This window comes from Eptatretus burgeri, chromosome 14 (genome assembly GCF_056783735.1).
Source record: "Eptatretus burgeri isolate ZD-2024b chromosome 14, Ebu_testis_v1, whole genome shotgun sequence".
Lineage (NCBI taxonomy): Eukaryota > Metazoa > Chordata > Myxini > Myxiniformes > Myxinidae > Eptatretus > Eptatretus burgeri.
The window spans coordinates 65,018,088-65,031,910 of record NC_140974.1 but is presented as its reverse complement, the minus strand read 5'-3'; the positions used below and the strand labels follow the sequence as shown (position 1 = coordinate 65,031,910).

Genomic DNA, 13,823 nt, shown 5'->3' with positions numbered 1-13,823 from the left:
CATATCCAAAAAAAAAACAAAAAAAAACAAATTCAAAATCGTGATTTTATTGAGATCACATACCCAAAATGGGCAAAGCAACACACTGCTTCATCAAAAAGAAGAAGAAGAAAAAAAAGGTCATTACCTTAACTCCAACAAAATGACCCTCAAAAGCATAGACAATCTTGTGCAAACCGTGTTCGACCTCTCCCCTGTGCGAGGGAAGTCAAACAGGCATAAGAGATGAGAGAGTGGGAATTAATCCACTGCATCATGGCTAAGGTTGTTTTTCTTCCACAAAAAAAGGTTGTGGTTGGTCTTGCGTCATTCCACCACTTTAGTAAAGCGGATATTTGGTTTTATTTGAGGCTATGAGCTAGCCTTACTACATCGAGCCATCATGAGGCAGGAAGATGCATCAAAATGGGGGAAGGGAATGGAAAGACACAAGTGAATCAGGGCGAAGTGGTGTTGGAATGGGGGTGGGGGATGGGGGGGGCATAAGGTGAGAATGGGGGGGGGGGAATTCAACGTAGCATTTCTTTCATCTCCGCAGTCTTTGCAGCATCCATGGCATTCAAATTATCCGGCCCCTTCAGGTCCTTCTGAGCGCCCTGTTGGGTGGATAGGTAGTTGGGAGGCAGATATCAGGGAGGAGTCAGACAAAAACCTCCCCAATCTGAAAAGAGGACTCAAAGTTGGATCCATAAATATTCAGGCACTGCGTTTTCTTTTGAGCAAGTTCGTACTCGACCGTGACGAGAATACATGATTGAACATTTTTGAAGCCTGGCAACCTTTTGGCCAACGAAGCAACGACCTTTTCTCCCAAATCAGACCAAAAATGCAATGAACCCGACAGCAGGTACATGAAAAGCAGCTTGAAAACAAGGCTGACCGTTTAGCAATGCGGAGCCTTGGAAGGATATGTAGCTGGCAGTGGATCTGATAATGGACGACGATCCATGTTTGCGGAGAGGCACTCACCGACATGTTAGCCAATCCTGTGTCTTCGTGAACAGTTGAGGCTCTCAAGAGAAATGTACTCTTTGCACAAAATTAAAGTGGGACTAATTACAAAAGCCAGGCCATAAATCTAACCAAGGTCGATAACGGTATTTTAAAAGCCAAAAAAAAAAAACAGCTTCTTCTTCCTTGTTTTCTTTCCAACCAGTGGTGTTATCATCCATTTGCGTTTTTAGGATAAACTCGTATACATTTAAACAAGAAGCCACAAGGCCAAATTTTTTTTAAATAATAAGCATTTTAAAATGGTGTGCTCCATCAATTGCATATGACCGTGTTACAAGTGGCGCCACGTTGGTGCTTACGAAGAAGTGCCGTGGCGAAAAATCATTCGATTCACAAGAGGATCAGGCACAAGGCTCTGACTGTGCTCCACAGAAGATAAGATACCCCACAGCTCAACTAGTCTTCAAATAAATTGCCAAAATTGATGATAAACACCCTTGGATCCACTCGCAATGGATAAACGAGCAGAAAAAAACCCCCCAACAAACATCCACGACGAGTACTCTGGGTGTGAAAGGAGAATCGTTGACATGATGTGGATGTCACAGATGTGGTTACCATCACAAATCACAAGATCGGCATGCATTTGGTTCCTTCAATCAAACACCTTCAACGTTCCAAAATTTAGACTTCTACTATAAACGGCAGGTCATGATCAAGAGAAAGGTACAGCGGTTCAACAAATCCCATGTTTTTAACATGATCGGTGGGAAAGCTTCCTAAACACTGGACTACAAAAGCATAATGCCGACGGGTCAGGATGATAGGGGAGAGACCTGTTTAACTGCCCCAATTAATCCCACCTCATAGGATCGGTCCGAAGTGGAATGGTTCTGACTCGAGTCCTGGAACTGGTTGGTCAGGACCCGACGTTCAACTGTGGCAGGAATTTGCAATTCGTTCAGAGTGCTGGTAATAACTCATGTACTCTTTGCAAAAAAAAACAAAAACACACTGTTAGATCTTCCATGGCCACCGACGACTTGTGCTGGCAGACGGGTCATCTGGTTCAGCGGCCTTTTGATGTACAGCACACACTGACGAATCTCCCGACCTGTGAAACACCGGGATGACAGTTTCTAGCAGAGTCGGGATTCAAACCCAGGCTATACATAGCACAGAGGTGAGTGTGTAAACCTCAACGATAGCCTGCCAGCCAAATTTTCAGATGGAGATGGAATAATGGACTGGAAATGATCAACTGGAATCGACTTGTAACATGTCATTCCATTAAAAGTCCCGGTGACAACAATGAGGGATCTTGTAATCGTTACGCACATTGACATTTTCAAGGTGCTCACGTTTCCAGATAATGAGACGACGCTTTAGACCGACAATGCAACACAATCCTTCAGGCCCTGATGGTGCGCGATTGCTTCGAGATGTTCACAACTTCACACGACTGTACGTGTTAGACCGTTGCACCAGGACATGTTCAAATCCAATACGTCCTGATATTTCTGCTCAGACTTCCGAGAAGAGACAAATTATAACCCAATCAAAATACATCGCTGCAAAATTACACCTTGGGCCTTACTGAGCATACCCAAACAAAGGTCTTGTGAGATGCTAATATAGCCTTAAAATGTCAAGAATTACATTGATCAGCGATCACAAAGGTACTCAAAATATTTGGATAAAACACACGCATGCAGAATTCCAATCCATTAAAAGGGGAGGGTTGGGAGATGTTACCAAATGACACAGCAGTCATCCTCGTCGGCAAAGTATTGGAATCAGTAATTGTTTGAACGAATATGAAATCATCCCTAAGGGGGTCCGACTTCGATAACTGATCACCACTTTAGATTTCATCCGTCGCAGCAACGCCGCTCGTTGCATCCTAAACAAGACATTAGGGCAATTGGCACAAGACATCCAGTGACCTTGCACTCGATCTCTTCACAAAGGGAGTAAAACACCTTTCCTCAACACCTTAAAAGGCCATAATGATCGGGCAACGTGGTACGGCTCTCGGGTTCAAGCTTCCAAGCCTGGAGATACCGGAATGCATCGGAGCATCTTTGGGATCTTGAGCACGAGACCAAGACACTTGCAGGTCCGTTCCGATTAGACGAGATTGCTTCGCCGATTTTTCATGTGGTCTTGAACACTGAGCAGTCTGATATCCTTCGATCTCCGATCCCACATTAATCAGCCAACCTCGTTTGTATGCCAGGTTCGACCTTCATCCTTCGTCCCAGCCTCCTGATCCACCGACCCGAGCCAATCAAGATCACAGTTCACCATTTCAACCGGCCACACATGATTTTACTTTCACAAATAGTGCCGGCTCTCCATCAAAACTTACTCCCCACCACATAATCAACACGTTAAATGGCAGACGATGAAAGTCAACTCTTCTGGGACATTATCAGAAAGTTAACTTTCAACACAAAAAAAAAAACATTCCACTTTTGAGACAAGACGATGTATGAAACTATAATATAGATTTCAACACAAATACCTCGATGGTTATGCCTCTGACGGTTTGACGACAACTACTTCCTCGTTTGATCTCAATGAAAGGTCACATTAAAAAAAAAAAATTAAAGGTCAGATGCAAGAGATAGAGACAGACAGACAGACAGACAAACTTATGCTTCAAACTCAAGTTGAGGTTTGCAAAATTATTTAATGGCACATGATCTTTGCCCTGTGGAACCCAAAATCCAATTAGTTCATCTTTGTACCAAGTTTGGTCAAAATTATTTCTGCTACAAAAATCTGGTAATGAAAATCTGTCACAGACGCATAGACCGAAAACAATGCCTCTGATTGCCTACGCCTGTGAAGACGTGCATCTAGTAATTTAGATACACGTCACCCTCAGTTGTTCAACCGAGGAACCACAATAAATTTTTTTATTTCCTCGAAAAAGGTAATCGCAAAGTAAAACTAGAGAGATCACAAACCTTTATTTAAATTGAAGTATGGTACTACAAAACTGGAGGTTCTTGGAAGTATTATTACATGCAATTTGTGTTCCATGATGTTCCAAGTTTATAATTCAATTTAAATAAAGTAAACATTATAAAAGTCGTATAAATAAATCAATTCCGGTTTTATCACCATTTTCCAGTGTCGATTGTCTCTCGTCTCTCTCTCTGCCTTTCATGTGTCCTTTATAATGCTCTTAAAAACAGTAAGTTTCCTGCTGGGAATGATTGTAAATTTTGTTGCACTGCCAGGCAGGCAGAGTATCTATAAAAAAATTTTTTTTTTTTAAATTATAAAATAAAATCGCACCAGTGTCCAAAGGAGGCCGTTCAGTTTGGCATTTTCAATATGAAATGGGCAAAGCCTAGAAACGAAGGAAACCCATTAATTACCCTTCAGAACCCTCACAAACTAAACACGGTGGGTTAGAAAGGTTCTTCATTTTTGACCGACGGATGGAAGGACATACCCAAGTATTGAAGCGGCTTCACTGGTTAAAAATTCTCGTTCCTCTCTGCGCATGTGCGATCGGGACAAATTCAGAGCCAAAGTACATTAAAACAAAAGACTTGTCTTCCTATTCATGTTAAAAATATAACAATTCCATTTCCATAAGTTGTTCCTTGATCATCAACTGATAAGACAGACGGACATGAGCCAATTGCTTAACCCCGCTTTTTGCTCCGCATGTGCAGGGTACATTTTATAGCCGGTATGTCATCTTAACAAGAGTTTAACCGCAAATGCAGCCCTTAGCTCACACTAGGTTTGGGCAATATTGATTGGAGTCCCTCCAAATATCGACGATCTAGCGATATATCGACATTGTCCAACCACTTATGTGAACGTAGCACGACCAACTAGCAGCAATAGCTGGCACATGAGGGGGAGGGGGGTGCACACTATCGATTTTATATATCTCCAATGATGACTCACTGCACAATATTTTGAAGATCCCATCGGATCCCGCTATTCGCAGTTCAAAGTGTGACCTACTTCGATATTCGCGCTTTTATGTATTCACGGGGTGTTTATCTATATATTTCTTTATTTATTTGAATACATTTCAGGACAGATCTCTGATTGTAAATCTGGGAAATTGGCCAACATCACAGCATTACATAACTAGTCTCATAATATTTTTTTATGAAGCATTGCAGTGAAGTCTGATCCAAATAATTTTAAAGCAACATATGTATTGGTTCACGAAAAAAATAAGTGACCACTATATTCGTTATTGTTGTGCGTCTGTCTGTCTGTCTGTCTGTCTGTCCCGAGCATAGTTCCATGGGTTTTGATCCGATCCTGATAAAATTTTGGTGGGAGGTTTATATCATGATCTAGATGTGTTTTCCTGAAAATGGGCGTGGTGCGCCCATTATGGGTGGAGCCACGCCCAAAAAACAAGTGTTTTTAGGGGGTAGCCGATTTCAATTTGCATCTTCTCCTAGGGGGGTTTGTCAAATCTGACAGGGGATTCGGTATTTGGTTAGCCCAATGGCACCTGCATAGCCCCACGGAGCTCGATTTTTCATTTTCGTCCCAAGGTCAAGGTCACAAGGTCACGAACTTAGAAAATTGCTAATTTTGACATAAAAAATTTCTTCTCCTCGGGGGTTTGTCGAATCTGACAGGGGTATCGGTATTTGGTTAGCCCAATGGCACCTGTGATCCACTCGCAATGGATAAACGAGCAGAAAAAAACCCCCCAACAAACATCCACGACGAGCTCCCCACGGAGCTCGATTTTTCATTTTCGTCCCAAGGTCAAGGTCACAAGGTCACAAACTTAGAAAATAGTGATTTTGACATAAAACTTTGAGAGCTAGGATGACAATTTTTTTATGCATAATCTTGAGGTCATTCCCACCTCAAGTCTTGAAACCATTTTGCTCTATCACGAACACCTTGCCCGTGGCGCCCCCTTCAAGTTTGTTTTTACGCTGATTTCATCAAAGTATGGATAATCCGAGGAGTGCGAAATGCCATATAGCCTATATGACGTTATATTGTTCCTGGAATGTAACAGAGGAAGTTTTGCAGCAAAGGTCATAATCCTTGACCTTTGACCTTTAAAGTTCACAAAGGTCAAATTTTCAAAGTTGTGGGAATCAAACCGGGTTTTCGACCTTCTTCGCCGAACTAACTCCATTAAGCTATAGCACGTATCCTGTTTCCTTATTTTAACGTCCACTACATTGTTTTGTGACCTTTAAAGGTTATGCAAAGGTCAAATTTTTTAAAGTTGTTGAACGAACCCGGGTTTTCGACATTTTGCAGCTAATAACCCGTCACTCGTACCACATCATGTTGATCATTTTTATGACTTGGTCAAACATTATCACATTGTCTCATCCTTGACTTCTGAAACAATCTACATCGTCAAATACCGCTCGTGAACCATCGTCGTCTTCAGACTTGTTTGTATGTTGTAATCAGTAAAAATAGTGTGGTGGATAAAAACATGAGAAAGGAAATAACTTGCACCAAAAACTTTAACATTTTCACACTTACGCTGACGCTCACGCCGGGGGTATCGCTATAGCTCTCTGTTCCTCGAACAGGCGAGCTGAAAACGGATCCCCTGAACTACAGCCCAATTATCTTACTGTACTTCCAATCATCAGCAATGTCATGGAATCCATCATCGCAGTTGACAAAATTATTCCTTTTCTCCAACATCCTCATCTCAGATCATCAATTTTTATTCAAACCTGGTCACTCTACCTTGGACATTCTGCTTCTGCTCTCCCAACAATGTTGGAGGTCCTCAATATCAGACATGAGATCAGGGACGTCTTTCTGGACATATCTTGAGCTTTTGATACTGTCTGGAATCCCGTCCTGCTCTTCAAACTGGCTGCCTGTGGAATCCAAGGCCGACTCCACTCTTGGATTATTGACTTCCTCCACTCTCATAGACAATGGGTGGCTCTCAACAGAATCCTTTCATCTCCTCTCCCTGTCAAGACTGGAGTACCCCAAAGGAGTGTTCCAGGCCCCCATATTATTCCTAATCTTCATCAATGATCTCATTGACTCTGGAAAATCCTCTTTATCTCTTTGCTGATGACTCCACTCTGCCATGACATCTCTCATCCTTCTGAGACAAGCAGCAGTCTCTTCCTTCTCCTCAGACCTTGACAAAAATCACAAACTAGTCAAGCACAATGTTGTTTATGTATCCATCTTGTCCACCCTTTGCATTCTCCCTTACCCATCATCATTACCTGCATCCCTTGTTTGTCTGTCTCCATCTGCCCTGTTGTTGGTGTTTCCCCTTTCTCCTGCTGTTCGCTTTGTTCTGTGCAAATTGCTCCTCTACGAGTCCAGCCCATATTTTAAGAAATAAATAAATAAATAAAACAATGCCCCAAATTTGCTGCATTTTTCAGGAACATGACACACACACACACACACACACACACACACACACACACACACACACACACACACACACACACACACACACACACACACACACACACACACACACACACACACACACACACACACACACACACACACACACTGTTCATCACTATGTAATCTGTCCTGAAATTGATGTAAACACTTCCTCGTGCAATCATTGAAAGCAGGGTTTGTGTCATTGTCATCCAAACATCGTAATGAGCATTTTTGAACGTTAATTGCATTTTTGCAGAGTGGTGAAGAAGCCACTGTGACCTGACATCGGACTTCATCTATACCGTATATTAAAATAGCCGGATTTCTCAATCCATCCCTCCACATGCCATGCTATTTTCAATGGGACGGCATTACGTCAAGCACTAGACTAGGCCTCTACGGATGTGCAAGTCATCCTGACATCCAGCACTCAACCCGTCCCATGCTCATCTATTTCCTTCAAGTTCCCCCCCCCTTTGTAAATAATGGGTGCATGGGAGAATGCAATGCGCATTAACTGCGATGGTGGTGGTGTGGGGGGGAGGGAAGAGGTGAGTGTTGTTTTATTCAACTCTGGCATTTGTCTCTGTGGGCAGAATGTTTGTGAGCTGCCTTGGGGGCAGCATTTTGTTTTGTGTATTTTTTTTTAATGCACACTTCATAACCTTGATAAAAACTCCTGCACGGGCTCTGAGTCAGAGTTCAGATGTGACGATTGCAATGGTGTAAATAGTCCCCCTCCTCTAGCTCAGGATCCTTGACGGAAGACCCTGGTGAGGCGGGATGATGTTTTCTCACCATTTGCATGAAAGGCGAGAGAGAACAGTGTTGCGTATATGTTGTTTTTTTTCTAGGACTATGGTGTTATGATAAAATGAGTCCATGTCGATACTCTTACTAAATCAATGAAAATACATCTCAAAATCTTCAGTTCGATATCACACACCACTTTCCATTACAGAATGTGCCAATATCGACAGTTGGAAAAATGTAGTATCGTGTTGACATTATTTTTTCACCATCTTAGAATCGATCATATCGAGACATTGCCCAGGTCAAACTTACAGGCCTAGAAATTCTAGCTTTGGTTCTTCCCTCGTACAGCAAACAAGAAAATAAACAAACGAGTAATAGGACATCTACAACTATCCATGACCATATTGGAGAATGCTGGCAGAGGCCCTCCTTTTTAGGTCATTTCTACCGAGATGACCTAATAAAGCCAGAGCAAATGTCCGCCCGTCAACAATTTTTCTTTTTCGATCTTTATGAAACTTAGTATGTGGGTAGAGGTCGATGAGTGCTGCACAACGATATAACTTTTGTCCGGGTTCAAGGTCAGGGTCAAGGTCACGAGGTCACGTAAGTTATAAAAATTGCCATTTTCAAAACCTATCTAGTCTGCCATTCTACAAGATATTCGGCAACTGTTTATTGATTATGATAGTAAAAAATATTATCTTGTATCTAACCGGACAGATTTTTGAATTTCCTTCCCGTTTGATAGTCACGTGATCTGGAAGATGGCCAAAAATGCTGATGCGATTCGCAAAGAAGGAAGGAAGGAGAAATGAAATATAAATATAAAACACATTTTTAGCCTTTTATATTTATACATTTTCCGCCGAAGGTGAAAAAGTTTCAAAACCCGAAATGTAAACGTCGGCATTTATTTTCAAAATATAATTTCGTGCGCGCGCGCCAAAATGCCGAGTCATCTTTAACCAAACTGCGCAGTTAGAGCTGCACAGTAGTCTTCGGTCATAACTGAACATTGAGAACTTGTGGTATTATAGAGATGACAGTCACCCCCACACGGGGGTAATTATATATATATATATATATATATATATATATATATATATATATATATATATATATATATATATATATATATATATATATATATATATATATATATATATATATCTTCTTCTTCTTTCGGCTGCTCCTGTTAGGGATCGCAACAGTGGATCATGCGTTGTGATCCGCATACTGATTTGGCATAGGTTTTACGCCGGATGCCCTTCCTGATGCAACCCTGGTCGCCTCTTACGACACAGGGATAAGGATTGGGTTTCGCCATGATTCCGGGCTGCCCTACACCCTCTCATAGCACGGCCCAGAGCAGAGCTCCCATCCTCAAGCGATCCTCCAACACAAGCCTCCGAGTAGCCGGATTACAGGCGCACGCCACTACGCCTGGTTATATATATATAATCTCAATTATAATACCAAGCTTGCACACTAAAAACTCGGCTCGCCATCACACGATCCCTATGAAATTGCTGTGGCACTTAGTGGACATGCCGACAATGTTTGGGAAGTCTTGGCGTTCCATAGTACCACTTGCATTTTGCACAATGCGTATTTTTGTCATTCCCCGTGTACGGTCTGTCGTCTGCCACCAGCTATGTTGTACTGCTATCCCGTGCATGTGCATGGGTATCGCTAGTATATATATATATATACATACATACACACAAGACAACGCGTGAACCCGTTGGGTTCCTGTTGCAACAGCGGTTGATTAAAAAAAAAAGAAAGAAAGAAAAAAAGATAGCTCCAGCGAACTATACCGCAGAGGTTGTTTGCATTGATCAAATAATCCCGAAGAGTACTTGACTGAATTGGGAATTTATTTTTTAATAATTTTTTTTATAAAGCATTGCAGTGAAGTCTGATCCAAATAATTTTAAAGCAATATATGTATTTGTATATTGTAATCAGTAAAAAATAGTGTGGTAAATAAAAACATTAGAAAGGAAAAAAAAAACTTTAACGTTGATGTGCTACAAAAAAGTTAAGTTCAAAACAGGTCAAAAATTTTTAAAATTTGAATTTTTTTTTTTTTTTCAACTTCACTACATCAATATTATACCCCAAAGGAACCTCCATGCCAAATATCAGCATCCTAGTACACATATTAAATGAATGGCAAGCTTCTAAATAACTTGCACCAAAAACTTTAACATTTTCACGCTCACGCTGACGCTCACGCCGAGGGTATCGCTATAGCTCTCTGTTCTTCGAACAGGCGGCGAGCTAAAAACCAAAAGAAGCACAAAGTTTTAATAAAGCCAAAAGTAGCCATTTCCAAAAATAAAAATAAAATAAATACTAACCCTCCCCATTATTTGATGAATACACAAAAGTCCTGACTGTCTGACTGTCTGACCCCACCACCTCCATCAAAACAAACAAACAAAAACAAAATGGTGATAACTAACAGCCTTGAGTAGTCCCAAATTTTGGTAGGGTCAACCAGGGAAGGTTTTTGGCCAGACCTCATGTTCAACTGAAGAGGATAGGAATTTGGAATGTTTGTCATCTATCTGCAAAATACACAAAAGGATCTTCAACACCCACCGACGACGGCACTGGCAGACGGGTCCTCCGGTTTAACGTCCTCCGAATGGACGGCGCACACAGACATCTCACCCTGCATGCGAAACACCAGGATGGCAGTTTAATAGCTTGCTCGGGATTCAAACCCAGGTTGGAGAGCTCAAAGGTGTGTGTGCGTGTGCATACCCCTCGGCTACCGTGCCAGACTCATTTCGATGCAGCGGACACGTGACCAATTATGCAACGCTTGTGTAGATGAACGTCTAAACGGGATGGATCACCACTCGGTATCGGCAGCCATGCTTCACGATTGTCAGAACAAAACAAAAGGCTCTCGTACAATGGATTGAATGAACACACACACAAAAAACAAAAATCTCCAAACAGTTAATATATAGCTGCTGTAAAAAGATCAACCCCAATAAAACATCGGAGCGAGTGTCAATATCGATATACCTGTGGAATTTTGTTTTTCCATGCTGCACCCAAGGATGGAAAAATTACAAATAGATCCAAACTATAAACTTGAATCACCCTACGGCAGCTACACCATTAACAGCTAACTGAAGACAGCATTCCAATTGCTCAATCTGATGAAAGGGTGATCGAATAAAACACGCTCTTCATTCCGAAACAAAGAATTCGCAAACCAGCTGAAGTTAACATGGTTGAAACGTTGGCCCCGAGCCTCCCCTGCCGGGCAACTATTCCATTTGGCAGCACCTACATCTTAGAATATCCTCAAATTGTTGGTTACATTTCAAAACAGGATCAATCGATCCAGTCGGCACATCCAGAAAGTTGACCAGGCCACCGCTTCTTACCTAGCAGGCTTGTGTGTCTTGAAGGGGTGTAATGTCAATGCTGACTTCATCTGCAAGAATGTCGATTCTTTATTTTTATTTTTTGAAATAAAAATTAAATAAACAAATGCATACACAGGGAGATCAAGTCGACCAGCAGCAAGTCCACAAACCCTGCTGGAAAAACTACTTGGGGGGGGAAATAACAGCGTTGGATGTCGGCAAAGAAAGGAGCAGTTTTAACACGAGCAACATCAATGGAAACTCCGGTGAAACCAGAAACCGAGGCTCCAGTGTGCTCCGAGCTGGATAAACTACCGTCAGGTATCCACTTTCCTAATCAATGGTATCGGTACCATTCCTTTGTGGTGCAATTAAACAGTGGAAAACAAAACAACCTTTTAAATGTGGCACAAAGATGGGGTTCAAACCTTCACTGTAGAATTAAGACCTAGTCTTGCTGGTGAACACTAATGTCGGTCTGCTTCAGTGGACGAATGGTTAACGAATGCAACGTCAGCCTCCAAAGCTAAATTAAGATTGGGCAGACTCAATTGATGAAAGTCCTTCCTTTGAAAAAAAATAAAAATAAAAAATAAAAAATCAAAGCTACTCAGTGTACAAGGCCTTTGTCCATAGCTCAATGGAGTACTGCTCTCCACTACAGGTTGGTGCTCCAGAATCACATCTCTCCTGGATTCAGTGGAATCTAAACCTCTCGACATCATTGGTATGCCATGCAATGAAGCCGAACCACAGGGCCTGTTGTCTCCGTTTTATACCGTGTCATCTCAAACATCACTTTCTCTGTTCCCTCAGTCCTCCAACCCTCCCTAGCAACTTCAAGTTGTAAATGTTCTTCCAGTGACTCCCTCCTCCGAGATATATTTCCAAACTTCAGGCTGATTGCACACCTCAACTCTCTTATTTCTTGCTTCTCCCATCTATGGAAATCACTTTCCAGAGGCTGTTGTCTCACTTTTCCCTCTACGGTTTCAAGCAGGCAGTGCATCGCATCCTTGTGTGTTATCCCCCATCCTGAACCATGATCTTTATTACCCCGATGAACCCAACCCTCTTGCTTGCTGATTTTGAAATATATATATATATATATATATATATATATATATATATATATATTTTGTTAGGGCTGTGGAAATTCACATTACACCATAAAGGGCCCTCAGGTGAGATATCTTCGTAGGTACATGTGTAGTTAGCCCAAACCCATTGTATAGAGGGAATTTATGTGATCCATCTGGGCTGCGACGCTTTGAGTTAGTCGTTTTTCTTTTTCTATCTTTTATTTCAAACACACATTTCAACAACCACACCATCCCCATCACAGGGCCAACCGCACTGCGACCACGCCACCGCCACCATCTACGCTACTACATCTTCGCCACTACGTCCGCTTCCGAACGGCAAACAAGGGCGCCAAGGAAAGAGCTGCGAGGACACGCGGGTTTTCCCGCCTGTTTTCCCCCGCGCTTGGTGTGAAGGAAGAAGGGAGGGCAGCTCGCCGCCGATTGGTGGATGACCAGCGTGAGGCGGTCGGGGAGAGGGAATGCCCCTCTTCGAGAATCCTCTCGAAGGAGGGTGGAGCCGAAAACGGGGGCGGAGTGAAGGGCGGAGCCCCGGGCTATAAAAGTCGGACACGGGCGGAGCGCTTTTGGTGCTCTTGCTAACTTCGTCTTTTGCTCTCTCTGCCTCTTGCTCTCTTCGTCTTCGTCTTCTCTTCGTGGTGGCCGCTGACCTGGTCTTCTGTGGTGCGGTCCCTAGACCCTGCTGGCGGGACAGAGCGTCTGCCATTCTCCACACCACGACCTCGAGCAACAACGTTTCCCCCCCCCCCTTTCTATCCGTGCTGAGATAGCGCCGAAAACCCCGTCCGTGGCGTCGAGCGGCCAACACGTGCCGGCGAGAGGCACGCCGGAGAGGACTCGCCTACCATGCCAGGGATCGGAGTCGCGGCCAGGCGCGACCACGCCGTCGGACGTGGGAGAGGGACTCGACGGCCCAAAGGGAAGTCACCAGTTTCTTTTCGGGGTTTTTGTATGGATCTTGTGGCGCCGTGTCTCGTAAAGTAGAACTGTTATGTTTAAGAGTTGCCGTGTGTACGCGTATTCGGTTGTAGCTCTGCATTGTTACTTTTGTTTTAATTGCTTTATGTGCATTACTGTATGACTGTAAATACGTGCCTTACGTGCTTGTCTGTGTGTGCGTGTGAATAAAATGCTTGCTTGTTGAACTGTGCCCATTTCGCTTTGTCTTTTCTTTATTCCATCTTGGCCATATAAAAGGGCCATT

General features: G+C 42.8%; 1 protein-coding gene across 1 annotated transcript in view; it reads right to left on the bottom strand.

The window, feature by feature from the left end:
- Nucleotides 1-31: 31 nt before the first annotated feature.
- NUP160 (nucleoporin 160) overlaps nucleotides 32-13,823 on the bottom strand; it is a 100,667-nt gene continuing 86,875 nt past the window's right edge. Inside the window, exon 37 of the mRNA XM_085855278.1 lies at nucleotides 32-596. Coding sequence (XP_085711404.1) covers nucleotides 510-596 — 87 coding nt within the window. The 3' untranslated portion in view covers nucleotides 32-509. The remainder of the gene's footprint in view (nucleotides 597-13,823) is intronic.